We start from the raw sequence: 25,032 nt of genomic DNA, 5'->3' as shown, positions 1-25,032 counted from the left end.
AAGATATATGAGCATTGAAAACTCAACATTGCCTAAAGAACCTTTGAAATTTCTTTGGTACTAAAATTTCATTTACGCACCAAAATTCAAAAGCTTTCAGGTTCATGGTATGATCGTATCATACTTTCTCGAAAGCAAAAAAGAAAAGAAATCGACATGCTAGTGAATTGAGTTGCATGCAGTGTGATTTCGACCTTTCATCGAATCATTTATAATAATAATAATAATGATGATAGAAATCTTAACATGGTTTATAAACTATTATTTTATGATTCTTCTCGCTTTAGACCCTTGTTAAAGACAGGAGGAAGGATTCCTTCATTCTCATTCTCATCTTCTTCCTTTTCCTCCTCACAATCCACCTATTGCCATCTTTTCATATCAAGTAAAGTACGATTCTTCCACCACTACCGCCATTGCCTCCGTTCTCTCTATCTATCTTCTCTCTCTAACAACATTACATCTCCCTCTCCTTCCCGCTCCCCAAGAAAACCAAGAACTGTCTCTCTCTAACGACGTAACATTTTTCTTTCCCTCTGCCCGTAAGGCAAAGGAACCAACTCTCTGCTCTCTCTCTCTCTCGCTTTCTGTGCGTCGGAGATTCGGGCAAGGCAAGTGGCTGAAGAAGGGATGGGGAAGTACCACGTGGAGGTGTGCGTGGCGTCGGCGAGGGGACTCCGGCGGTCGTTCCTCCGGAGCCAGTGGTTCGCGGTGGCGTGGATCGACCCCGAGCGGAAGTACTGCACCAAGGTGGACGCCAGGGGAGGGACCAGCCCCGTTTGGAACACCAAGTTCGTCGCCTCCTTCGACGGCGCAGTCGAGGATGCAGCCCTCCACGTCGAGGTGTACGGCAGGGAGACGCTGTTCCTGAGGGAGAGGCTGGAGGGGACGGCCAGCATCTCGCTCAGGGAGTTCCTCACGAAGCTCGACCGGAGCCCCGAGCCGGGCGTCGCGGAATCCGGCAGCTTCCAGCTGAGAAAGAAGGGTTCGACGAAGCCACGTGGCTTCGTCGACCTCTCTCTCCGGATATCGGACCGCGCCGCCGGTGAAGGGTTGGCTCCACATGCAGGTATTTCACATATCCCCTCTCTCTCTCTCTCTCTCTCCTTTTTCACCGTCTCGACTTCTCAGAGCGAACGGTTGGATATTTTTTCAGGTCTTACCCTGCTTTAGCGGATATATTCCAGAATCAACCCTGATTTTGTTTGTTTTTTCATACTCCAGCATGCCTTTTCTTTTGAGTAAGCGAAAGCCATTGATTGCAGTCTATGAATTTAACACTCAACTCTCAATGAAATCAGGTGTTAACCAAAAAAATTTTTATGAGGGGGCCGAATTAAAGTTTTTAATTTTTAATTACAATTAAAATATTATTTTTCAAAATTTTTATATAAAACAAGTGAATTTTTTTAAAATTTACATGTAAATTTAAAAAAAATTTGAGTGGATCGAGTGGCCATGCAGGCCCTACCTTATCCTCCGTCCTTGAATGAGACTCCCACCCTTATAACTACTCGACCAGCTACACTAAGCCTCTTAAAACACTGGTTGCTTTTTCCAAAAGCCAAATGTTTCAAACTAATACAAAATCATCTTCGCCTTCTTAAAAGAAAACATTTCCACAAACATGAAGATTAGAAATTTCAAATAGGGTCCTTCGTATAGAAGAGGGATGTAAACAATTTGGTACGGTCAGAGCCATTTTTTACTGAATTGAATTTGATATGAAAATCCCATATATTTGGATTCAGACTTGAGGTCAGGCTTGTTTCTTAAAACCAAATTTGGATTCATCTAGTATAAGATCATACATTTCTCTGCATTTGGATTCTTTATTGGATCTCAGTCTGATATTGTACTTGGATGTTTATTCGGATATGACTTTGCATAATGAAACCCAATTTGAGTCCGATTGGTAATGAGATCGACTCTTTTTTTTTTTTTTTGATTAAGCGAAATTGAAAAATGGATCCATTATTGAGCATGCCCAATTGATTTACATCCCTAGGCACAAAGATGAACTTGTTATGAATTTATGGATAAATTAGTTTCGTTGTTCCTTCTTTTTCTTAAAAAGTGTGTCTGAAAAAGTATGTCATGTAATTACTATCTTTCTACTAATTAGTTTCCTTATTCTTTCTTTTCTTTAAAAAAAAAAAAACTTAAAAGGAGTAATTTGAAACACTTGAAATGGAAAAACTCAAAATCCTAAACAAATTAATACACTTGTCTACCTGGCCGGACAGGACCCCAGCGCAAACCCAATGGAACAGTAATACAAGTGGCTGGATTCCCCAAAAACCTATCTACGGCAATCTACTACAAAGAACTAAAAATAAGGAAAAGGCCGTACAAACATATGCGATACAATAGTCACTCATAACTCACTCAACAAACCACACCAAACCACAATCTAACGAGCAAACCACACCCCGAGCCCAATAGATAGGTCAAGGTCCTTTTGCGGGCGTGTCATCGGCACTTGTGCCTTCCAGGTACAGCGTTGGGGACGTGGGGCAATGAGGTATGAAAAGCAATGAGGCAGAGATGTGCAAACTTTGAAAAGAAAAAAAGTACCTTAAAAAGGGCGTGAAACTTTTGGGATGTGTTTGGATGACACTTTAGAATGGTGTCCAGAAGACAGAACACATTGCTTTGCCTCCAAAACACTCTCAAGGCGTGCTTGGGTGACAGTGAAAAGCCCAGTTTTAATAAAATGGGGTTTGTAAAAGGGAGAGAATAACCTGAGAGACCCCAAATTTTACACAGAAAACTCATTACGGCGGTCTCATTCATACAAAATGAGTTTTAGAAACTGATTAAACTAGCAAGATTTAACAAAACCTCATTTCCGGAACGACTTTTCTTGAGGTTGTCATCCAATGCTACCTTCTTGTCCACTTTTCGGAAAATGCTCCTTTGAACGACACTTCCCAAGAAATATAGCAAAACTATGGCATATCATATTTTGGGACCCAAGAAAACCGACCAGACAATATCAAAATCTGCAGCTAGAACATGTTCTCTCCCTGTTCTTGCTGAAACTCAGAGTTCTGTTCTAGCAGGCAGAGAAGGAGCGTTCACTGGCATCTCAACGTCCATTTCAGAAGGAAATCCGTCTCTATACTCCAATGCTGATGTGAACCAAATTCAGCCTTATTCATACCCACCTCCTCCTCCGCAGGCCAGGCCTCAAGACTATTACTCACAGCCGCAGTTTCAACCTAACACTGGAAGGCCATCAACTCCTCCACCCCCACCTCCACCATCGAATACAGGTTTCCTGCTTCCGCCTTTTGCTCCAACCGCAGCCCAAGAGGGTGGAACATACTGGAGCATGCCTGGAAGGACTTCTGCTGGAGCAAGAGGAGGAACAATGGCGCCTGGCTTTGGAATGGGGGCTGCTGGTGGAGCCTTGGCAGCCGGTGCCTTCCTTTTTGGTGATGATTTTCTGAATGCAATGGACTACTCTTCAGGCCTGGATGGTGGAAGCGTCACAATTTCTGCAAATTCTATGCTATGACACAAATGAAGGGGATCACATATTCACAATATACTGTGTAGAATATATGCCAGTCTGGAATACTCTTAACACTTTCTGACTCTGGTAATGTGTACCTTCATATGGATGATTCATTTAGTTCATTGTACCTGACCCCAAAAAAAACCTAAGCTGATGAACTTAATTTTCATCATCAAGCACACACTTGCACAATCCAAGTTTAATTTTCATCATCAAGCAGACACTTGCACTATCCAAGTTTATGGACCTTCCCAGAAAGGCAGAGGGCAGGAAAAGGTTTAATTATGGAGGTTATGCAATTCCAACCATCAGATACTGTATACAGAAGGGTAACAGAAACCCCAGAAGCTTTTCTTTTCAACTGAATGCTTATGAAGCTTCTCATCTCCTCATCCAAATTTTCATCATACCATACAGGCATACACACATGCACCTTATTTTTGTTAAAAGCATTCTCAGAAGTCCAATCCTCGTGAATTAACAAACACATAAGCTTTTGGTAGCACTGAGAAAATGATTTCATTTACATATGATAGCTACAGATATGTATAAACAAGCCTAAATAAGTAATTCGTTGTAGGAACATGGTAAACCTTGGTATGAGAAATTCCATTTTCCTTGCGGAAATTGGTCCAGAAGGTAATACATCTGAGCTTCTTACCTGAACATGCATGATTTCGGAGTTTCAAGTATTGCTATATATACATTGGAGGTGAGCTTCTTTGCAATGACTCATGCTCCTGCTGTGTTAACGTCATGGCTTTGAATGCTGAAAGCCCTAGACAAAAATGTTCTGACAGCAGATAGAAATTCTTCAGCTTGTTCTTCATGGGGCAAGTGGCCGCAGTCCTTGATCACTTCCAGTTGTGAACCAGGAATAGCTTGTGATAGCCGTTTGGCGTTCCACGCAGGAACAAGACGATCGTTGTCCCCAGTGACGATTAGAACTGTTTTTCACAATGGACACAATTTATCAATTAAGTATGAGCGTGATGATAATTTATTTTCCAATGAATACAGTTTACCAATTTAGTATGAGAATTGCAACTTTGGAAGCGGTGCTTCCAGGAAGCAGTACTTAATGGACATATACCATTCACCTTTTTTCCCAGAAAAAAAAAAATACAGATGGAAATGTAAGCATCCTGGACCGGGTCACCCAGTTGATAAGGAAAGTGTTGGGATGTTCGACGGTCCACCATGTCACAAGTTCGATTCCACTTAGGAGAAAGGCTATGGCAGGCACAGACCTGAAGGGGTTAGAGAAGTGGGCTAGGCCATTGCTATTATGTGGGTATTGTTGATTGATTTCTATGTGCCTCATTCCTTCCACAAGTTGAAGCATAGGGGTACCAGTCAGGGTCCAGGAGGCACATATCCAAAGGGTTTTATTGCTGTGCCCACTAGGGTTCCGGTACAAGTTGAAAATCTATGACAGTAAGAGATCAGCACATTGGGTGCTAGCTCGTTTGTCCAAATGTTCCCATAAGCTGAAATTTGTGGATGAGAGTCGCCGGAAACAGGATAAAGCAATTTGCATTTGCAGGGAGAAGTGGCTTAAACTTCATAAATATGTCAAGGTAGATGTAATGTCGCACTTGAAAATTAAGACAGAAAGGGCCTTTTTCTCAAGTTCTCACTACACAAGCAAGCTAAAGCTATAGGTGTACAAGCAGAGGCCAGGGAGGTAAATTCAAAGGTTTTACTGCTGCAATGCTTCTCAAGTAACGGTTCAGGTCCAAGTTTGAAAGCTATGTTAGATACAGATCGGCACCGTAGGTGCTGGTTCAGTGGCTCACTCTTTCAAATGTTCTCATTGTAAGATGGACAAGGACTGAGTCCGTGGAATTGAGCCATTGGAACAACAAAAGGAAACGGATTAAGCTTCAAAAAAGTGCTTCAGCAGATGCAAAAACAATGCCCTACTTGGGAATTAAGACAAAAAAATGCACTTGATCAATTTTTTTTGGAGCAGGCAACAATTTTGAGCAGTCCTATTTTGTTAGTTCTTGTTAAGGTTTTAGATCTCAAGGAGAAAAGGAACTGTATATTGCATCTTTCAGAGATACTTAAAAGTTTCTCCCTAAGCACAAGAACATAACATGTTTTACCTGGACATGTGATATCAGAAAGTCTGTTCTTGATTGCTGTCTTTTGCTCAGTTTCAGTGTGAACGAGCATAGCTATTGTAAACTCCAGAAGTGCCTTATCCCATCCCTTAACTCTTAGTGGCTGCAGAAGAATAATATCACAAAGGTAAAGGCTATTAATCTATTAGTGAATTCAAACAAACGTGGCCACTGGCCACCTACATTCTGGAATGACGAATGTATGGATGTAAGCAAGTGAACAGTAATATGAGTTTGGATTGTGAGAACTTTGTCTATAGGTAACCGCCAGGTAATTTATTGGTCTTGTGAACTTCAAAACTGTAAGAGAAGTTAGCTACTAATGTTCTATAATTTTAGTAGTTTCTCTGAAGTTGCTCTTGGTTCATTTTAAGATAACAACTTATACAGAAACACACGACGCTGCAGATTGCTAAAGGTTATTGTGAAGTGCATCAAGAGTGAGGCTCTTGCTTCAACAGAAGTACCTTACTTTGGATGCATGTCATGTATATATGTATATATATATGTATATATATATGTATATATATATAGGTAAGGACCAGACCACTTGGGGAAGAGACAAAAACCAGATCTATTAAAATTAATTATTATTATTATTTGCAATCTAACCTTATAGATATGATCTTAAGAATGATATGATGAGAAACATATATTAATTAGTCATTTCTTATTTAAATAATTTTTTTAATAGTAAAAAAAAGAATGGCCCTTATAACATCAAAATTTTGATAGTATAAGAATCAATTATTTTTACAAAAATGACTCGAACCAAAGCATAATTATTAAAGTAGTGTTTATAAACACATTGGAAGGTTCACATTTTGTTTAAAACACTTTTTAACATGAATTTAACAGGTCTGGTTTTTATCCGTTACCCAAGTGAATGTATCTACCAATCACTAATATATATCTGTCTGTCTCTCTCTCTCTCTCTCTCCCTATATATATATATATATATATATATATATATATATATGGAGAGAGAGAGAGAGAGAGAGAGTTGATGATGATTGGATTGCAGTAACATAACTTTTTTGTAGTATCAAAAAGCCAGTAAACTCAAACCTTTCAATAAAGTGTTTTTCTGATTGGAATCTAAAACAGAGTAGATATTTCATATAATTTGCAAGACAAACAACAAAAAAACATCAGCTCAGTCTGATATACCCAAACAGAAAAGAATTTAATCATTTTCTACTTTAGTCCTAAAACAATGTACCTGTGGAAACAACATTGTGAACTGACTCATTTATCTCAGTTAGCTTACAAGATAGGACTTGGCTCAGCTAGGTGTTACAAGATGCAAGCTTGAACACATCAAGGACAATTGCTTACACCTATTTACACAGATGCAAGCTCTGAACAGTGGCAACACTAAGAGCACAGCAGCAAACTGCCATTTGAAATTACAGGTAAAAAAACAAAACAAGTAAAATTTTAAACTACCATTTTGAGATAGCTAGACATACATATTGAAACAAGTTCTTCAATAGCTTATTGGTTCGCCTCAAGCTAATTTATTTGGAATAGATTTTGATCTCTTAACTTTTTATTTGCAAAAACACTTTGACCACTTGTTTTAAAGCAGAAAATATGACATGTTCAAAATATATTAATTATCAGTTAATGAGCTTTTATACAAGTCAAGATGAGAGGTCATATACTGCTAATATTAAATTTGCATAGTTTGTTTTATGAGTTCGATTAAGCTCTTTATAGTTTATAATACCAGCTGCAGTGAGCTACAAGCCTACAAGGAGCTTGGCTGTTCTCCTGTTCTTAACACATACACTTGGTGACAGAAATATTCCTTGAAAAGTAACGCCTTTTCAAAAGAACCCAAAGAAATAAACCATGAATAATACATCATCGACATGGTCACAGAAGGATGCCTTTCGTAGAGATAGGAATATAAATTGGCTGGAAGTTGCATCTGCTAAACATATAGGAAATGATATTTGTGTAAAGCTGGATACAACTTAAAAGTAGAAAACTTCAAAATAATATCCAACTTGTTCGCAACCTAATCAGCAATCCAATAACGTTGCACAACTGCTAGAATAGGAACTAAGCTATCAAAAACATCATATATTACTGCAAGTAAATGACTAAATTGTGTATCAGTGGCAGAGCTAGAAATTTAATTGAGGGAGGGTGCAAACATGTAAATTAGTAGTTGAGGCAGACACTTATATGTAAATTTATGTACACATATGTCTTACATATAAACTTTTGGCAAATTAGAAGGCACACATGCCTCCCTGGCCTATGTGTGGCTTCAACATTGATATAATATCCCATGCTCACCTTCGTATAGCCATTAACATCATGCTCAGTGGCTTTGTTTGCATCATACCAAGCATTCCTAACAGCCGTTACACCAAATCTGTCAATTATCAACCTCACCTGCAAGGAGCTATACTATTGAATGCAGTTTCTAGGAACCAAAAATTATGCAAGATAACGCAAGACTAAGAAAGATAGGATCATGCTAATATCAGATAAAGCTCACCAGAAAAATAGCCAGATGAGACCGCAGAATTGCTGACAGCAATTTCTTGTAGGAATAGGAGATCAAATTCATTAACCCTTTTATCATCCAAATTATGGCTCTTTTGACTTGAAGATAGATTTCAAAGAGAAATGCACAAAAACGATAAAAGTTCAGGCCATTTGTAACAGAGTCTTTGTTATTGAACACATTTTCTCTTTCGGTAGAACTTTCCTTCTTTGGATTAGATGAGACAAGTGGTGCAACAATTGCAGGAGCAACAAGGATTAATGCAGCAACACGTTCAGGTGCTTGAAAGTAAGCCTCAACTGCTACAAGACATCCAGCTGAATGCCTGCAAAATCACTGCTGCATGTGATGTTTTGAATATTCTCCAAAAAGAAACTCCTCACCATAAAAAGAATTGAGCATCTGCATTTTGGAGCAAGTGTGACAAGAAGTGCTGTTGCTGGAAGACTTCTGTTCACCAGAACATGGGAAATCATAAGGGGCTGAGCTAAAGTGTTGGTAAACCTTGCTAATTGCAACTTTTCAGTTCACCAGAAATACTGAAGACTACTTTTGAAGCATTATTGAAGTGTTCAAGTCCTCAATGGCCAGAGTATGAAAAGAAGAATATGCTATCAAGTAATTATCAGGTTAGGAGCATTAGAACTCCTTCAGATACAGGACAGTAATATATCAGCACAAAGAAGAATATGCACCAATTGCACTTCCACCTAAGACTTAATCTAGTAAAAATCAAAAAACCAAAACTGAAGAGAAGAAAATGTGGTGAATCAAGTGAATAGGGAAATAGCAGAAATACAATGAAGATCTACATTTGTATTCCCTCTTAGATAAGACATGGAAATGAAATATGGAATTTAAATACTGGGATTTAGAACAGAGATCAAAGAGTTGTGCAGAGGTAGATGTAAAACACATCACTCTATTCCATTGACTAAAACTTGTAATGAAACGTTTCCACACTAGACTTAAAGTTAGCAACTTTTGTTTTTTTACCTTTCCCCTTCGTAAGCATACTCACCCCAATAAAATTGTTTTATCTGCCATCAACAAGTTCATGAAGGAAAGCGTAACAAGGACAGAGAAAGCCATTGAATAAGGATTCAAATGAGCGGAAGACACCAGTGTAGAGCTAGGCTTATGAGGGTAGTGCACTCTTGATGTCAATCCAAAGGCAGGTCGGTCAAAAGCAAGAATTTTGGATCCAACCAAACTCGCAAGTGGCTTCATCACTCTGCTCCATGAGAATACAGATGCCCCAAAACCATGCAGAAGAATCATGGGCAGTCCTAATCTGCCATCTCTTAAATGGGAATTAGATGCTTCCCCTTGGACTGAGATGTCCATTAGGTCACCTACTTGATCATCTTCTGCGTTACAGATCTTATGGTGAATATGGACACCATTGAACTCATAGAAACAACTGTCCGGGTCAGCCAGCAAGGATGGTTCCAGTAGTTCATCTTGATCAATGCCAGCCACGGTCCTCCTCCTTTGCATTGGTCGCATTTTGGCAGTTAATAATTCCTCTGAAAACAGAGTATGAGAAACCATGTCATGCAACCACATTATGTATAATTATGAATCATCCAACTAACTTGATTAATGATTGACAAGGTGCTGTATATAAAGTAGTAACTTTTTCAGAAGGTGGAAAATACCTTGTATTTTAGTTTACGAAGATTAAACATACATCTAATACACCTTGGTAACTATTATCAAGTCATGCAGCTAATAATTTATCAGAGTCTTCAATCTACATATTTGCATAGTCCACATATTCCACGCACCCGATAACCTTAAAATTTCCTGTGAACTAAGAAATTCTTGTTTAAATCCTTACTTCTAGCTGAAAAATACTGTGCAATAGTCTTTTACACATGGAGGGGCGAAATGCCATTTGAACCCAAAACAACTGGTTCTCCTAATATGCGCCGATGAGCAGCAGTTGACTGGAGATTTTTGAGGCAGGCAATCTATGTCAGGGTCAAATCCAGGTGCACTAAATGACAAATATATTTTTAGTTTAATTTGAGCATGCTAATTGTTTACAATATTATAAGTCCTGCTTTGGTTCAAATTGATCGGTATACTCTTACCATCGAATTTTTGGTCTCATAGGAAGAAGTTCTTCTTCTTTTCATTGCTTAACGTAACACATCTAACAAAAAAATGACAAATTTACTATATATTTCCTACTCAATCAGTCATGAGATTACATCTATAGCATACATCTACAGCGTTAGATTATAGAAAAGAATGTACGTACCTATGCTGTTTTAGCTCTCTGATATTGTCTGGAAGATCAGTGAATTGGGAACGACCAGTTTCTGTGTATGTGTCGGTGTGTTGTATCTGAAATACCAGTATACCACTTTCTTCGCACATATATTTATGGAAAGACGCTGATATATCTCAAACAGATGAGATGACCTTTTATTACTTCGTTTTTTATGCGGTGGCACGCTCTTTCCCAGAAAAGCATAGGGCTTAAATAAGAACTTGTAGATTTAAACTCCCAAAACCGAGGAACCATTTTCGCTAATCACAGATTCACAAACCCAAACCGAGTAAGGACCCAACGCTTCGAATCCAACTAGTTCCTAGTTATGACTTAAGGTGCCCTTTTGCCCCGATCCAAATCCAGCCTCACGGGATATTTTCGACGTTTGACAAAAGGAAAGGGACTCGTCGGGTAACTCTCACGCAAGCAGGAGATACGGACCTGAGAATTCGGCATCGGGCCCAATCGTTCCGCCGACCTTCCGGCGAGTTTCCGGCCTCATATTCGCGGAGTGCAAGCCCAAGTCCACCCTGTGGTGGACTGGAAATGTCGTCACTCTCCCGCCAGAGACTCCCACGCTCAACCCCTGGCTAGATTTCTTCCCGACGCTAGCAGGCCGGGAAAGGAGAGACCAGAGGCCGATATCAGGCGGGCGGAGCGCCGTCGAGAAGACGAACCCTAGGGAGAGAGAAGGCATCCCCACTCGCGCTCTCTCTCCCCCTCACTGTCGCTAAAACTGCAGGAGTTATTTGCAAAGATAAACTTTTCAAAATGACCAAGATGCCCTTAGAAAATTGGGGTGTTCTCTTTAGGGTCCAACGGCCAACGCAGCTAGAAAATTAGGTTCGTACGTGAGCTTAATTAGGTTCGTACGTGAATACTTCAAAGGATAAATGAGTCGAGTTCGGGTTTCAGAAACTCAACTCGCAAACCTGTACTATGTATAATATTACCAAAATCGGTTCACCAGATCACCGATTTTAACTTTTAGGATAAAAATAAATTTTCCCCAAGTTACATGAATTAAATGTGAGTTAACACTTAAATGAGTTAAACGAGTTACATGAATTAACGCTTACACGAGTTCACGCTAAACTAGTTAACGCTTAAATGGGTTAAACGAGTCAAGTTTGAGCTCGATTTTGTGTAATCGAGTCCAGCTCGAGCTCGCCATAAGGAGCTCGACTCGAGTTCAAGCCGAACTCGAGTTTTTTGAGCTGAGTCGAGCTCAAGCTGGCCAAGCTCGGGCTGGACTCGGCTCATGTGCAACCCTACTTATCCAAACTATCCAATTATTATCAAGAGGTCGTTTGTTGGTATGGATTGAGAGTGGTGGACATGAATTTCATGACATTTTGTCTCGTTCATAGCTAGCTAAAAGAAACATATATAGATTTTGCTTGTCCTTATGTTGTGTTGACAATCTCCTCCAATTATCATTTGTCTTCATCTTTCCCCTCGTTGGCTTCTTAGCTTCCATACTAAGGCCCTCACCCTTTGCTACCAACTAGAAGCCAAGGTAGGTGTAGGTTGGTGTGCGCAACTGCCCAATTAATGTAACCCACATAAAATGTTTTAATTTCTACATTGATGCTTCCCCATTTTTTTACTTTTAATATACACAAGTGTCTCTTAATGTTTAAAACTTAAACAATTAGTTATAATTTTCTTTCTCCGGCATTGCCACCAACCTCTTCTTTTTAATGCTCATTGTAACATTTTGAATCCCACTAATTATCGGGCCGGCTTGGTGCCCTTTTTTCTGGGCCCGGGCTCGAGTCGAGCTGGATACTGGGTACCCGCCGGTGGCCCGACCCAGTGCGCAACCTTAGCTAGGGTGCCCTTGCCTTTATAAATCTCTTAACCATCTCACCACTGAGCAACTAATTATCACATGACTGTTAATTCCTTCCTCACATTAGCAAAACAACAATGAATTATAGATGAGATTTCAAAATGTTTAATTCTATCTTGAGTCAATAGTTTACATTCATACACATACACACACAAGAACTAGCTTGTGTTTGCCAGGAAATAGTTTCTCCACATTTGTAATCTCCAACTTTCTTTTCTAATTTTTTTCTTCTAGTTGCTTTTCACATTTCCCCACCCTTCAAATTTGGCACCTTAATAATTTGCAAATCAATTAACTAGCCTTGTTATATAAAATAACATAGCTTCACTACTTCTCTACCCATTTTCATATTAGGTTCATATTTCTCTAGCATCAATGAGGGAAACCCCTTGGTCCTAAACAAGTTGGCCTTATTTATTCCCTTCCCTATAACCATAGCCACAAATAACATGATATTTTCAAAAATATCAAGAAATTAATGAAAAAATAAAAAAAACAATAAAAATGGAAAAACATCGTGATACATTAAAAAAGCGTTAAAATGAATTTATCACGTTTTTAAGCGATTTTATCGTTTTTCCATTTACTTCTTATTTCATCTTCTGTTTTAATTTTTTTCAACTTTTGTTTCATTGTTTTATTTCTTCTTGTTTTAGGTATTTAACATGACCTCCTAAATGCAGGACAATACTTACTAGGGTTTCATTTCTTGTATTTTTACCTAGCATTTTGATTTTTTATTTTTTTCTAAAACTTTAAGATTTTCTCCAAAAAAGCTTTTCTGATAAATACTAGAAAAAAACCTCACTGATAAAAACCCATGAATGATATTTGCGGCATGCCTATAACACATTAGCTCACACAATGTTCTCTAATTGTTAACCAAAAATTTCACTTTCTCTTCCATCCCCTTGATTTCCACACTAAATTCTCCTCCATTAAATTCAACTAACTCTAAGCTCCCCTATCCCTAAGAATCTCTTGAAGACTGCTTCACCATCTATAAGTTGATATTTTCCTCACAAGTATATTTTAAAACCACTTCAAGAGAATTTCTGTTCACATTATGGCAATGTTTGTTTGCCATATAAGCCCTATTAAACTATTCAAGAGGTTTAATTCCAGTCCCTCTCTCTTCCTGTGGTCTTCAAATCCTTCTCTAAGGCACCAATGCAATATATTTTGCCCTTTCACTTCTGCTTATAGGAAATTATATGCCATACTCACCTCCATTTGTTGCTCAGTGGTTTGTGGAATTCTAAAGAACATCATCCAATAAATTCGAATGGTAGCCAAATTATGCATAATTAAGCAAAATTGTCTCTATACCAAAGCAACTTTTCCTTTTAGTTAGCCATTTGCTTCTTAAATTTTAATAAAAATCTCTACACAAAATCTCATATTGCCTTGAGATAAATGGGAACTATGATATATTATGGGAATCTTCCCTACATTCCAGATCAATAAAACTTCAAGATTATTTCCTTTCTCTATATAAATATTCGACTAGCATTTCTTTTGTCTCTTTGTTTAAATCCCAAAATTTATTTTGGGTTTTTGAAGTACTTTAGAAAAATAAGGTTGTATTTTGAAATGAGAAAGAAAAAGACTCACCGTTGGTACGAGGTCCAGTTGTGTTGAACACATTTATTAAGGGTAACCAGACCAAAAACTAGCCCTTTGCTTTGCACATTACGATATTTAAAGTGTTATAAAAAATCCTATATGCATGTGTGCTCAAGCCTAAATAAATTTTTTAAAAGTATTGAGACAAATTTTGAAATAATTAAAATATGGTATGATTAAAAAAAACAGGGCCCTCAAGTCTAGAACTATGGTCTTAAAGGTTAATGAACTCTTAATAATTAGTAACTTTATAAACTTGAGATTGAATTGCTGGAATAACCAAATAGTATAGAAAACAAATTGTTTAAAAAAGACACTTGTAAGATCATTTGAATTTTTTAAATATTGTCACTAAAACTCAAATAAAGGATAACTTTTATTTCAACATAATTTTGAAAATCGAAGTTTTCAACTTGTTTGAGAAAATATGATTAGGAACATACTTGTAAATTACTTGTTTTGCAAAACAAGACTTCAACTTGTCATGCTTTGCAAAAACAAGTTTTGTTTGAAAGAAAAGATATCAAAATAGATGAACGATAGTGTAGTTCTTGTTCATCACAAGGCCAAAGAAATAAATTTTGCAATATTGTAAATAAAAAAATAATATATTGAAAAGAATAAAAATTTGATATTTGAAACAAGAAAATATTATAATTTGTAGGGGTGTTTTCTTTGAATATTAAGTAAGTTTCAAGATTTAGCCTTAATTCGATTATCACTTCATTAAGGCTTGATCTTGTCTTGCTTAAGCTTCTTAAAGATGTACTTGTAATCATTTGTGAGTCTCACAAGTGATTGTGTATACATGATTACATAAATTTTATATGCTTAACAAAAAAAAAATCATTTCTATCATAACATATATTTATGGAGCAACAAAAAAGAAAAATTTGATGAAAATTGATAGAAGTAGAATTTCATCTAGTGAGTTACCCAATGGTGCATAGAAAATATAGGTAGGTCAATGAAAGATTAGAAAGAAGTGAACGATTTAAAAAAAAAATGATATATATTTGCAATTTGAAAAATCTAAAATGACATGTTCAATGCAAATTAACATGTACCTTAAATGTGTTTGAGAAATAAAGATGAGAGAGAGAGAGAGAGAGAAAAAGAGAGAGATATTTGAAAAAGAAAGAATTAAATGAGAGAAAAATAAAAAGAAGAATAAAAGGAGAGAAATAAAGATGAGAAATTAAAATGAGAGAAATATAAGTTAAAAGGATAGAGAAAAGTTAAAAATGAGAGAAATAAACGTTAAAGTGAAAAAGAAAGGAATAAATAATGAGAAAAAAAATTAGAATGGAAGAGAGAAGAGTTAAAATGAGAGAAAAGCAAGTTTAAAAGGGATAAATGACTTAAAAGAAATGAAAAAACTAGTTAAAATGATAAAAGAAAAAGAGAGAAAAAGATCTTGAGGAAAACGTTTGTCTTGGTCATGCTTGGAGGTTCAAGGAGGATCCGTAGCTTCAAAGAGACTCTAGACTAGGTGGTGCCTGACTGGTTCAGGTACGGCCAGACCAGGCTTGGTCAGCTTGTCACATTGGTTGTAGGTCTTACAAAGGGTATTTGGTATTTTTTGGTAAAAAATAAAGTTATTTTTCAAAAATAAAAGGATATTTCGAGAAAACCGAAGGCATTTGAGAGATTCAATGATATTTTCAAAAAATCAAAGATATTTTGAGAATTTTAATTATTGATATTTGGAAAGTGGTCATAGTGTCTCGATACTTGGGTTGGGAATGATTTGCGACTAAGGCTAGGCATCGGGCCGAGTCGGGCCGGCCCGGCTCGTAAAAATTGACAAAAGTTAAGCCCGTTAACGTTATAGGGCCGGCCCATTTATAACCGGGCCGGGCCGGACCAATGAAGTATCGGCCATCGGGCTTGAGATTGTGCCCGAGGCCCGGCCCGGCCCGTTTATAATTGGGCTGGGCCGGGCCGATGAAGTATCGGGCCTCGGGCTTGAGATTGTGCCAGAGGCCTAGTGCGGCCAGGCCCGATTATCCGCCCGGGTTTGGCCTCCTGCAGGCTGTAGGGTCTCTACTTTTCAAGTTTTTCTCCTTTTTTTCAGTTGTCGTAGAGACGTGGGTGATGGGCAACGGGCAGGACTGGAGGAGGTGTTCAACGGCAGTGAGCGAGGTCATGGCGTCGGTTACGGGGTAGAAGAATGAATGGAAAGTATGAAAAACACATTCAAAACAAGTGGAAATCGGAAACCTAACATAAGTAAAGGGGCAAAAAAAGAAGTTTTTTTTTTTTTAATTACGGGCTTGTCGGGCCGTCGTCGAACGTTGGATCAAGCCTGGGCCCGACCCGTTAAGTATCGGGCCGGACCGGGCCCGACCCGTTAAGTATCGGGTCGGGCCGGGCCCAATAAAATCTGGCCCGTTAAGGATTTTTCAAGGCTCGGGCCCGGGCCCGAGTCGGGCCGGGTACCCGTCGGTGGCCCGGCCCGGTGCCTAGGCTTATCTGCGACTTATATTTAGATCTGAATATGGATCTAGTTCTTGAATTTGGATCTGGATCTAGATCAAGGGCATACAATGGATAAAAAATATTTGGATTTGGATCCAAAATTCATATTTGATTCTGAATCTCACATTTAGATCTGGATTGAGGTAAAAACATAGAATTAGATCTAAATCTGGATCTACATTAAAAATTTGGAACCAAACAAGGATATGGATCTAGAATTTGGATCGACTCTGAATTGGATTAAAGGCACAAATTGAGATAAAATGAGTCCAAAGTTGAGATTTGGATCAAGGTCTAGATCTAAAGCTTTGTTGTGGATCCAGTTTTAAAATTTGGATTTGAATATAGATTCATTTTGGATCTGGTTTGGATGTAGGGATTTGTTTTTGATCTGGGGCTAGTATTTGGATCAATATTTGTATCTCACGTTTATTTTGGAAATGGATCTGGGTTTTGGATCTAGATTGAGATCAAGTGATTTGTTTTAAGCTTTTATATGAGTTTTTGAACCAGATCCCTGTTTGAAGTATAGAATAAGTCTAAATTGAGATTGGGTTTTGTGTACAAAGTCTAAATTTAGATCCAAATAAGTCCCACATATCATTGATAGTCAAATAAAAGAAGAAAGTAACCATAATTAAGAGAAAATGAAGTGTTTGAAGCCGAAAATCCTTGAAGATTGTCATAGAATTATCACAAAATATTCGAGAAAATGCTAAATATAAAAATTTAAACATACCCTTCAACAACTTATGGCATATTGGACAACGGTGTTTAAAATCCATTCTCAAGCGATTCATTATACTGAAAAGATGATTGGTCAATTCCCTTGGGGCCAGGATGACATGCATCGTAAGGTTCATTTGGTTAGGTGGGCAGACTTTATGGGAAAAATTTTATAGACAGTAATACTTAGAGAACCAAAGCTCATGACATTTAAGAAAACAACAAAATGCTATTGAGCTTAGAAGAGCATCATACGGGGTTGGGAGGAAGTTATTCATGAACTCATATGGTAGATACTAGATAGAGGATGACAGTACTGTTAGGATGCGAAAAGATATATGAGGCTAGAGTTTGCCCATTCATTTGATAGAAGCTAAAGATTTTATGAAATTGCGCAATCTTCTTAATAGTAAGACTGGGCGTCGGGCCGGCCCGGCCCGGTTGGACCCGGGTCCAGGCCGGGAAAAACCTGGCCTGGGCCAGGCCCGATAGGCCGGCCGGGCAGCGGCCCAGCCCGACTCCCGCCCTCCATCCCCCACTCCCCCTCCTCCTCCATCTCCCTCTCCCCTCCTACTCTACCTCTCCCTCATCCTCTCCGCTCCCGTTCTCCCTCTCCCTCTCCGCTCTCCCTCTCTGCTCCCTCTCCGCTCCCCCTCTCCCTCGCTCTCTGCTCCCGCTCCCCTCCCTGCCCCCCTCTCCCTCCTCCTCTGTCTCCCTCGCCGCTCCCCCTCCTCCATCGCCGTTGCTGCAGTCGTTCATCGTGTGGGTCGTCGGCGGGGACCCAACACCGTAGTCGGAGGGGACGAGAGGGCGGGGGAAAAGGGGGTCGGGAGGGGGAAAGGGGTCAAGGAGGGGGAAAGGGGGTCGGGAGGGCGGGCCGGGTCGATGCCCACCCCTACTTAATAGTGAGATCTTCCTATCAAGAACTCTAATTCTGAGATAGGGGAGAAAATCTCCTTGAATAATTATAGCCACAAATACATCATTATTTGTTCAAAAGAATTAAGATTATGGTGGACATTTTTTTTTTCCCCTTCTAACAACTAGGAGTTCATGAACGTCCACACATGCAGCAGGCCTTGAAGTTCTACCATGCAATACTTGCTGCATTTACATCATCTCCTTTCTAAGCTCAAATTTTTGTGCTTGTATATGTCATCCTTGTGTGGGCCGGGGCCCATGCTAATCTTCTTTTATGTACACCTTCAATTTCATCATACATCTTTTAGGTTTAACAAAAATTCCCCAACAGTTGAAAGAAATTCTTGGGGCTTCTCTTCATGGGGCAAGTGGCCACAATTCTCGATCAATCTTAAGTGCGAACCGGGTATGGCTCGAGAGAGCCTCTTTGCATTCCATGCAGGAACAATGTGGTCATGATCTCCCGTTATAATTAACACTGGTTTTCAATCAACACAATGAGTTAGCTCATTACAAATTCGAAAAAGATCTATAAAATTAAAGGATTGCAAACATAAGATCATATGCTTCATATCTTAGGCTTCATTAGGATTATCATGGTAAACATCATTTGCAAATCTTTGAGAAAATACCATCGTGGAGTATTGACTAAACTTAAATTACATGATATATTAAGTGGTCTTTTTTTTGCATGCTTTTATTTTTATGCACTAACTTCAACATTTTTTGACCAATGACATGCAAAAAGAAAATACTGCTTGTGCAAAATCATACATGTGTAACAGGACATGCTTCAATAAGATTCAACAATAGAAAAGATCTAATAAGGGTTCAACATTGACATACTAGTTGTCCTCATGATAAAGGAAATGTTAAACAAAATTACGAACTAAGATTTTGTAAAAATTTGTTATGTTTAATTACATGGTAACTATAGGAAGTGAGATCTTCATTAGTTTGGTAAAAGTAAAAGCACACATTTGTAGAAATCTTGCACAATCTACATGCAATGCAAACAGGAACCCAATTTTTACTTATTCCTTGATTCAATTGATCAGATAGGAGCACATGCTAATTTTACTTCATGTTTTTAAAAGATTTATTAAAAGTGTCTTTAGAAACACTGGAAAAATCATGACAGACGTGTGCATATTACCTGGACATGCAATCTCAGAAAGACTTCTCTTGCATGAGGGCAGTTCCTTAGGCTTAATATCAGAGAGCAATGCTATGACAAACTCCAAAATAGCCCTGTCCCAATCCTTGGCTCTCAATGGCTGCAATAGTTAAAATTTTCACAATTATTAGAAAATGTTCACACACAGAATATATGTTATGCATACACATAAAGTTTGATATTCATGAGAGTTTGGATTTAGAGAACTGTATCTAGGGATACATCAATTGAGAACCCTTTTGTTTCTAGATCCAAAACAAAACGTGTACTTCAGAAGACTTGTTTTGGAATTCTATTTTAAAATTTGTTCTTATATGGAAATTATACTTTTTTGGTAAAATCAGAATCAACTAAAAAATATCTAAAAAAATCTTCAACCAAGCATTATGATGTTTCATTTATATAGAAAATGAAATGCATATATTTTTATTTTTTATATTTTTATGCAAATTGAACTTGGAAGACTTTATCTCTAAGAGCAAAAATTAAAGACATAGACAAAGTTAAGCGCTACTTCTATATGTCAATAAAGACACATGACATTCATATTTTCAATAGTGGCACAAAATTTTTTACAAGACATTAGCCAATTAGAATCCCCATCTTATTAATTACTTTTCGAATTCATCATATTTCTTTCTCATGTTCTTCACCACTTCTGCAACTAGGACAAATCCATCTTTCAAGTGAAGAACCGTTGAATAATTGACGAAAACTGCCAATTTTGACAAAAAAGAATGAGTTGCCCTTGATTAGGATGAATTTAAATATTCCTAAACATATGGAGGAAAACTAAACTAGAAGTTATACACGAGATGTATCTTTTTATGAAAATAAACTAAGTGATGGCACATTTCAGAATAAAAACACAAGGATACATGCATTAAATATTCTCCTCAAGCAAATGGTTGGTTTTTTTCTAATTCTTTGTAAAAGGAATGAGCTTCCTTTAAGACAAAAAAGGATGTGTTTTGCTAGCTTTAATTTTTTGTGTTTAACCAAACTACAAAAGTCTATGTTTTTAACTGCGTTTCCACTTTTTGTACCATATATACACACTTTTTTCATTATGAAGCCACACATTTTGTGAGAAAGATGTGAAGGTTTAGGTAGAACACGCCAACCTACTTCATCCCTTTTCTTTTTCAGTGTAAATTGAAAAAAAATTGAAATCCTTAAAAAATGAATTGAGAGCATGCATTCCATGCAAAGATTTTGATCACTTGCAGTTACATTAAGTTATGCCACTCAAGGATATAGCTTGATAAGCAATTAGATATCCAAAATTCTGCATAACTACTCAAAGAATAGGCAAATTAAGTAAAATTCAGTCATTTATACTCACTTTTGTATAACCATTAATGTCTTGCTCTGTGGCTAGGCTTGCATCATACCATGAATTCCTTACTATTGCTAAGCCAAATCTGTCAAATATGAATCTGACCTGCAACAACATTCAAGAACTCGACTGCATCAGTTCCATGCAAGATAATGCATAGGAGAACTTCGTTACGACTTTTAGGCGCGCGGAAGATTAATCCCACTGCTAGTGTGAAAGGGGAAGCCCCCCTCTTTCCCCTTGCCCCTTGGTCATGTGCTTCAACGTGCACATAGTACCCACCCTCCTTATCAAGGGCCGAGCTAGAATTTTTTAAGAGGGGTGTCAAGTTAAAATTTTTAAATTTTGATAAGGGTCAAAATATATTTTTCAAAATTTTTATATATGACAAGTAAAATATTTTAAAATTTACATGTAATTTTTTTTTTGAGGTGGGGTTGGTGCCCATGCGGACCCCCCTTGGCTCCGCCTCTGCTCCTTATGGTATGTGAGGATAGCTCCCTACAGTTAAACCGGAGACACACCTCTTTAGCCCAAGCCCACCCGTTTGAGCTATGCCACTCAATGATTTCCTTAAGACTTCAAAATTGAAAAAAACTTGAATTGACACTTGATAACCTTTGACCTAATATTTTAATCATAGTTACAAATAATGTTTCGGAGTTTTAAACGGTGAGATTTTTCTTGGGTATAAATACAACGACCTTAAAAAAATGAAAAGTATGAAAATTTTAAAAATTTTAAAAAATAAAAAATGAGAAAAAAATAAAATAAGTAAGAAACTAATAACACAAACATCAAAAGATAAGTTGATTTGCAATAAATAAAAAATTAAAAATAAAAAAACTGTTTGGCATTAGAAAAAAAAGTGAAAGAAACACATTAAACACCGATGTGTTTTTAAAGAAACATGTTTTTTTTTAGTTTTAAATCGTAATTTAATTTATTGCATTTTTTTCTAAAAAAACACGTTTTTTGTGACACTACATTTAATCTTACCATAAGCACAGCAAAGTAAGACCGCAGAATTTCTGAAAGGAGGTTCTTGCAGAAGCAGGAGAGCAAATATATAGATTTCTTGATCATCCAAATTACGGCTTCTTGGACTCGAAAGCACACTGCCTGTAGAAATATGAGAACGCTATAGATCATGTGTTCCTTGTCGTCCCAAACAGATCCTCGATTTTCCATGTCGCCTTCTCTTTCAGAAAGTTCTCCTTTGTTGGAGTTAGATGGGAGAAGAAGAGGTGCAACAATTGCAGGAGCTACAAGGATCAATGCAGCGACACGTTCAGGTTCTTCAAAGTATGCATCAACTGCTACAACACATCCAGCTGAATGCCTGTAAATCACAATTACATGTAAAGATCTGAAGATGGTCTGTAATGCAAAAACAGTGAAGAACTTGTAGTTTTTCTAATTCATTTGCAGCAATAGAGGTCTGTAAACAGCACCAACACAAGCCAGTACAGCAAAAATCCCATTTTAAAGGAAATACTATCTGAAGACAATGAACTCACCCAACTAAAATTGCCTTGTCTCCCATTAACATGCCCATGAAAGAAAGTGTGGCCGAAGTAGAGAAGGCGGTGGAGTAAGGATTCAATTGAGTGGAGGCAGCCATTGCAGAGCTTGGATTCAGTGGGTATTCCAGTACTCTTGATGTCAATCCAAAGGCAGGTCTGTCAAAAGCAAGAACGCTGGACCCAACCAGATTGGCAAGGGGCTTCATCACTTTGCGCCATGAGAACAGAGATGCAGCAAAGCCATGGAGAAGAATCATGGGCAGCCCGAGTCTGTCATTTCCTGCATGAGAATGAGATGATTCCTGACTAATGGAGACTTCCACAGGCTTTAACTCATCTTCATCGCCTTCTGCAGTACTGATCTTATGGTGAATGTGGACTCCCATGAACTCATGGAAGCAGCTGTCTGGGTCGGCAAGTATTAATGGGTCCAACAGCTCGTCTTGATCAACACCAGCCACTGTTCTTTTCTTTCTCTTAATTTGCATCCTTGTGCCCAACAAATCTTCTGTCAAGATGAAGGGATTGAATCAGACAGGCTGCTAAACCTATTATTATGAATTGGCCAAAGATATGTACCGTGTACATTTTCTGATCAAGGTAAAAGATACGAATATTAAAAATTCAGAAAATGTACTGCCGTTCATAATAATAATAAAGATGGAAATAAATGGTATTTGGTCGTCATACTTCACATGGCCAAAAGTACTGCCCTAGGCGGTGAGCAAATGTGAAAGCTGTGGTTGATGAGACCCCGGATCGAGTCTCAATCACTGCCATAATTAACACGTACCACTACTTTCTTTGGCATTCTTGTTGCATGCAAAGTAGAAGGACCAAGAAATTTAAGCCAAGAGTCCCTAATCCTCATGCATGAATGTTGAAAATGATCAAAATATTTTTAGATACTGTCTTTAATAAAACTTAAACTTTTTTTGTAAAATTATAAAAAAATCCTTTATAAAAAGTGAGAACATTTCTAACCATGTTAGTGACAGAACATAAAAAATTGTGCTCGCATTACAGTCATTATGAATGTCAAACACTCATGCTGTGTTCGGGCCCGAACATACAACCTGCTTCGACCGAAAAGGGAAGTCAATATCAGCCACGATTTTGTGGCCGTATGTCATGTTGGAGTTGCAGTTGAATTAACCGTTCAAAAAAAAGAAAGAAAAAAAGATAAGGAGGAATTTGTCAATAGCTATAATAACGGGATGAATATGGAGGAACCATTTCTTCGCTCCTTTGCATTCTCCCGCCACTGAATTCTACTTGAGAGTGAGGAAACATGCAGGAATCCACCAACCTGCAGCATGTTCGTCCCGTCCGACATGTCTCCGGTGAGACTTGGCCGCCTTTGCCGATCCGACGTTCGGATGATCAGCTTGCTGGAGGTCGTTGGTCGGCTTCTCGGAGGTTCTGGAGTCGACCAACCACACCATTTCTCTCACACTTTGGACGAGGTAGGCAGCCATATTTGGTTCAAAGGGTTTTCCGGCGGTAGAGATCGCCGGAAGAGAAAGAGTTTAGCGGGATGGCAAGAGAGAGAGATGGACAGCTGAGTGAATGCGGAACTCGCCCGAAGGCTATAAGTAGGTGCCGTGCTCGTGACAAATGACCAATATGTCCCTGTCGTTTTCACGGTTTGCCAACGCGATCTCATTCATTGTTCGTCTCCGGCAGACCTCACAACTCAGGCCGCGGTGCATGTGGGTGGGTCCCACGTTGGTTGGCCCCTAAAACAGGATCACAAATAAACAGTGATGATAAATGAATGGAATATCATAACCTGAAATTGTTCTTAATTTTGTAAAGAAAAAGCTTTAAATTTAATCTTTTGTAAAAGTTGCATCTTTCGTAAAAAAAAACTGTCGTATAAAGACGAGTAAACTTTCATTCACCCGAGAAAGAAGTTAATTGGTAATCTTTTTTTTCTCAGTATGGTTTTTTGAGCGAATTATTTTTTCCATTTTGCTTAATTTATGAAATTATATTGTCTAATTTAAAAGGGTAAAATTTGTTGTTAGCGTACGCAACTGCCCATGCCAGTTATAAGGTATAATGCTGACTTAAAAAAAGGGTCTATTCGGAAGTTTACTAGTTTTCATGGAAATGTGGTTGTTAATTAAAAAATTGAGAAGATAGTCGCTCTCTAGAATTATACGAAAAGTCCAAGCTAGGAAATGAAAAATTTTGAAAAAAAAAACGATTTTAAGTCAAACTCATCATACATTCCTAAAAGGAAAAACCATACATATGCTTGATGCCAATAAATATGAGAACATGTTTCTGGATTTAGTTTTTGTTTCCTTCAGGCATCCTAAATATTATTTAACAACCAAATATGTCCTTCCAATTTTATAAAATAATTTGCTTGTGTAGGCAGTGGTGAAGGGGAGGAGTAAGCCTCCGGCCGGATATCCAGTGCCGGGCCTGAGCCCGGGAAAAAGGAACCCTATGAGGCCGGTCGAGTGGATTCGATAATGAGTTTTTTAAAATTTATTTATTAATATATATATATTTATAATATTTTACTACAATTAATTACATTTATATAATTGTTTTATTTAAAAATATATTTTGAATTTAATCAGGCCTCGAGTTGGGCCAGGCTCGGCCTGATGCCAAAGCTTAGGGAGGAGGCTTATCTGGGCCTAAAAGTGTCAAAAATGATCCCTGTGTAAAAAAGAGACATGTCCCTTGTAAGTGTAATTTTTTTTTAAATACATTCATGAAATTGTTTTTTTTTTCTAATGCAAAAATGTGGGGGTATTCTAGGCACCCACTAATCGCATAGAGACCTTGTATATAGAATTACATTTTTGTAATTCCCACCAACTTAAAGCCCTTATTATGCTCTCTTTCTACCATAATTCACTCTAATGTAGAAATATCCTCTTAAAGGCACTCTGCTTCTA

General features: G+C 38.0%; 3 protein-coding genes across 6 annotated transcripts; 1 reads left to right on the top strand and 2 right to left on the bottom strand.

Moving 5' to 3' along the window:
• Positions 1–393: 393 nt before the first annotated feature.
• On the top strand, positions 394–3,947 carry LOC116254275 (uncharacterized). Of its 2 annotated transcripts, none has more exons than XM_050077921.1 (2): positions 394–1,069; positions 3,063–3,947. In XM_050077921.1, exons 1-2 carry the CDS (start codon positions 631–633, stop codon positions 3,521–3,523), a joined length of 900 nt encoding a protein of 299 aa, XP_049933878.1. In that variant the 5' UTR covers positions 394–630; the 3' UTR covers positions 3,524–3,947. The 2 variants fall into 2 exon arrangements, with proteins under 2 accessions (XP_049933878.1, XP_031485406.1); XM_031629546.2 differs by having other exon boundaries at positions 396–1,069; positions 3,066–3,947.
• Positions 3,948–4,068: 121 nt separating this feature from the next.
• Positions 4,069–11,185, bottom strand: LOC116254274 (uncharacterized). Of its 2 annotated transcripts, none has more exons than XM_031629543.2 (6): positions 10,902–11,185; positions 9,198–9,705; positions 8,168–8,501; positions 7,963–8,061; positions 5,635–5,755; positions 4,069–4,470 (listed from the first exon to the last, which is right to left on the bottom strand). In XM_031629543.2, exons 1-6 carry the CDS (start codon positions 11,155–11,157, stop codon positions 4,256–4,258), a joined length of 1,533 nt encoding a protein of 510 aa, XP_031485403.1. In that variant the 5' UTR covers positions 11,158–11,185; the 3' UTR covers positions 4,069–4,255. The 2 variants fall into 2 exon arrangements, with proteins under 2 accessions (XP_031485403.1, XP_031485404.1); XM_031629544.2 differs by lacking the exon at positions 10,902–11,185 and adding an exon at positions 10,446–10,891.
• A 6,905-nt stretch (positions 11,186–18,090) lies between these two features.
• Positions 18,091–23,671, bottom strand: LOC116255305 (uncharacterized). 2 transcript variants are annotated; one of them, XM_031631094.2, is made up of 6 exons: positions 23,421–23,671; positions 22,106–22,619; positions 21,585–21,927; positions 20,592–20,690; positions 19,226–19,346; positions 18,091–18,547 (listed from the first exon to the last, which is right to left on the bottom strand). In XM_031631094.2, the coding sequence occupies exons 1-6, from the start codon at positions 23,587–23,589 to the stop codon at positions 18,363–18,365; spliced, it is 1,431 nt and encodes a 476-aa protein (XP_031486954.1). In that variant the 5' UTR covers positions 23,590–23,671; the 3' UTR covers positions 18,091–18,362. The 2 variants fall into 2 exon arrangements, with proteins under 2 accessions (XP_031486954.1, XP_031486955.1); XM_031631095.2 differs by having other exon boundaries at positions 22,106–22,616.
• Positions 23,672–25,032: the final 1,361 nt, after the last annotated feature.

Source organism: Nymphaea colorata, chromosome 5 (assembly GCF_008831285.2).
Source record: "Nymphaea colorata isolate Beijing-Zhang1983 chromosome 5, ASM883128v2, whole genome shotgun sequence".
Classification (NCBI taxonomy): domain Eukaryota; kingdom Viridiplantae; phylum Streptophyta; class Magnoliopsida; order Nymphaeales; family Nymphaeaceae; genus Nymphaea; species Nymphaea colorata.
The sequence above is the reverse complement of the archived record's forward strand: the minus strand, read 5'-3'. Positions and strand labels throughout refer to the sequence as shown.

Bases quoted from the DNA above. Each gene is read 5' to 3' on its own strand.
- LOC116254275 (XM_050077921.1), top strand. From the start codon at position 631: ATGGGGAAGTACCACGTGGAGGTGTGCGTGGCGTCGGCGAGGGGACTC. The intron at 1,070-3,062 runs GTATTTCACATA...GTTCTGTTCTAG, and splicing joins AGGGTTGGCTCCACATGCAG to CAGGCAGAGAAGGAGCGTTC.
- LOC116254274 (XM_031629543.2), bottom strand. From the start codon at position 11,157: ATGCCTTCTCTCTCCCTAGGGTTCGTCTTCTCGACGGCGCTCCGCCCG. The intron at 9,706-10,901 runs GTCCGTATCTCC...CTCTGTTTTCAG, and splicing joins GCCCGATGCCGAATTCTCAG to AGGAATTATTAACTGCCAAA. The intron at 5,756-7,962 runs GTGAGCATGGGA...ATTCTTCTGCAG, and splicing joins ATGTTAATGGCTATACGAAG to CCACTAAGAGTTAAGGGATG.
- LOC116255305 (XM_031631094.2), bottom strand. From the start codon at position 23,589: ATGGCTGCCTACCTCGTCCAAAGTGTGAGAGAAATGGTGTGGTTGGTC. The intron at 22,620-23,420 runs GTTGGTGGATTC...TCATCTTGACAG, and splicing joins ACGGGACGAACATGCTGCAG to AAGATTTGTTGGGCACAAGG. The intron at 21,928-22,105 runs GTGAGTTCATTG...TGTGATTTACAG, and splicing joins GACAAGGCAATTTTAGTTGG to GCATTCAGCTGGATGTGTTG.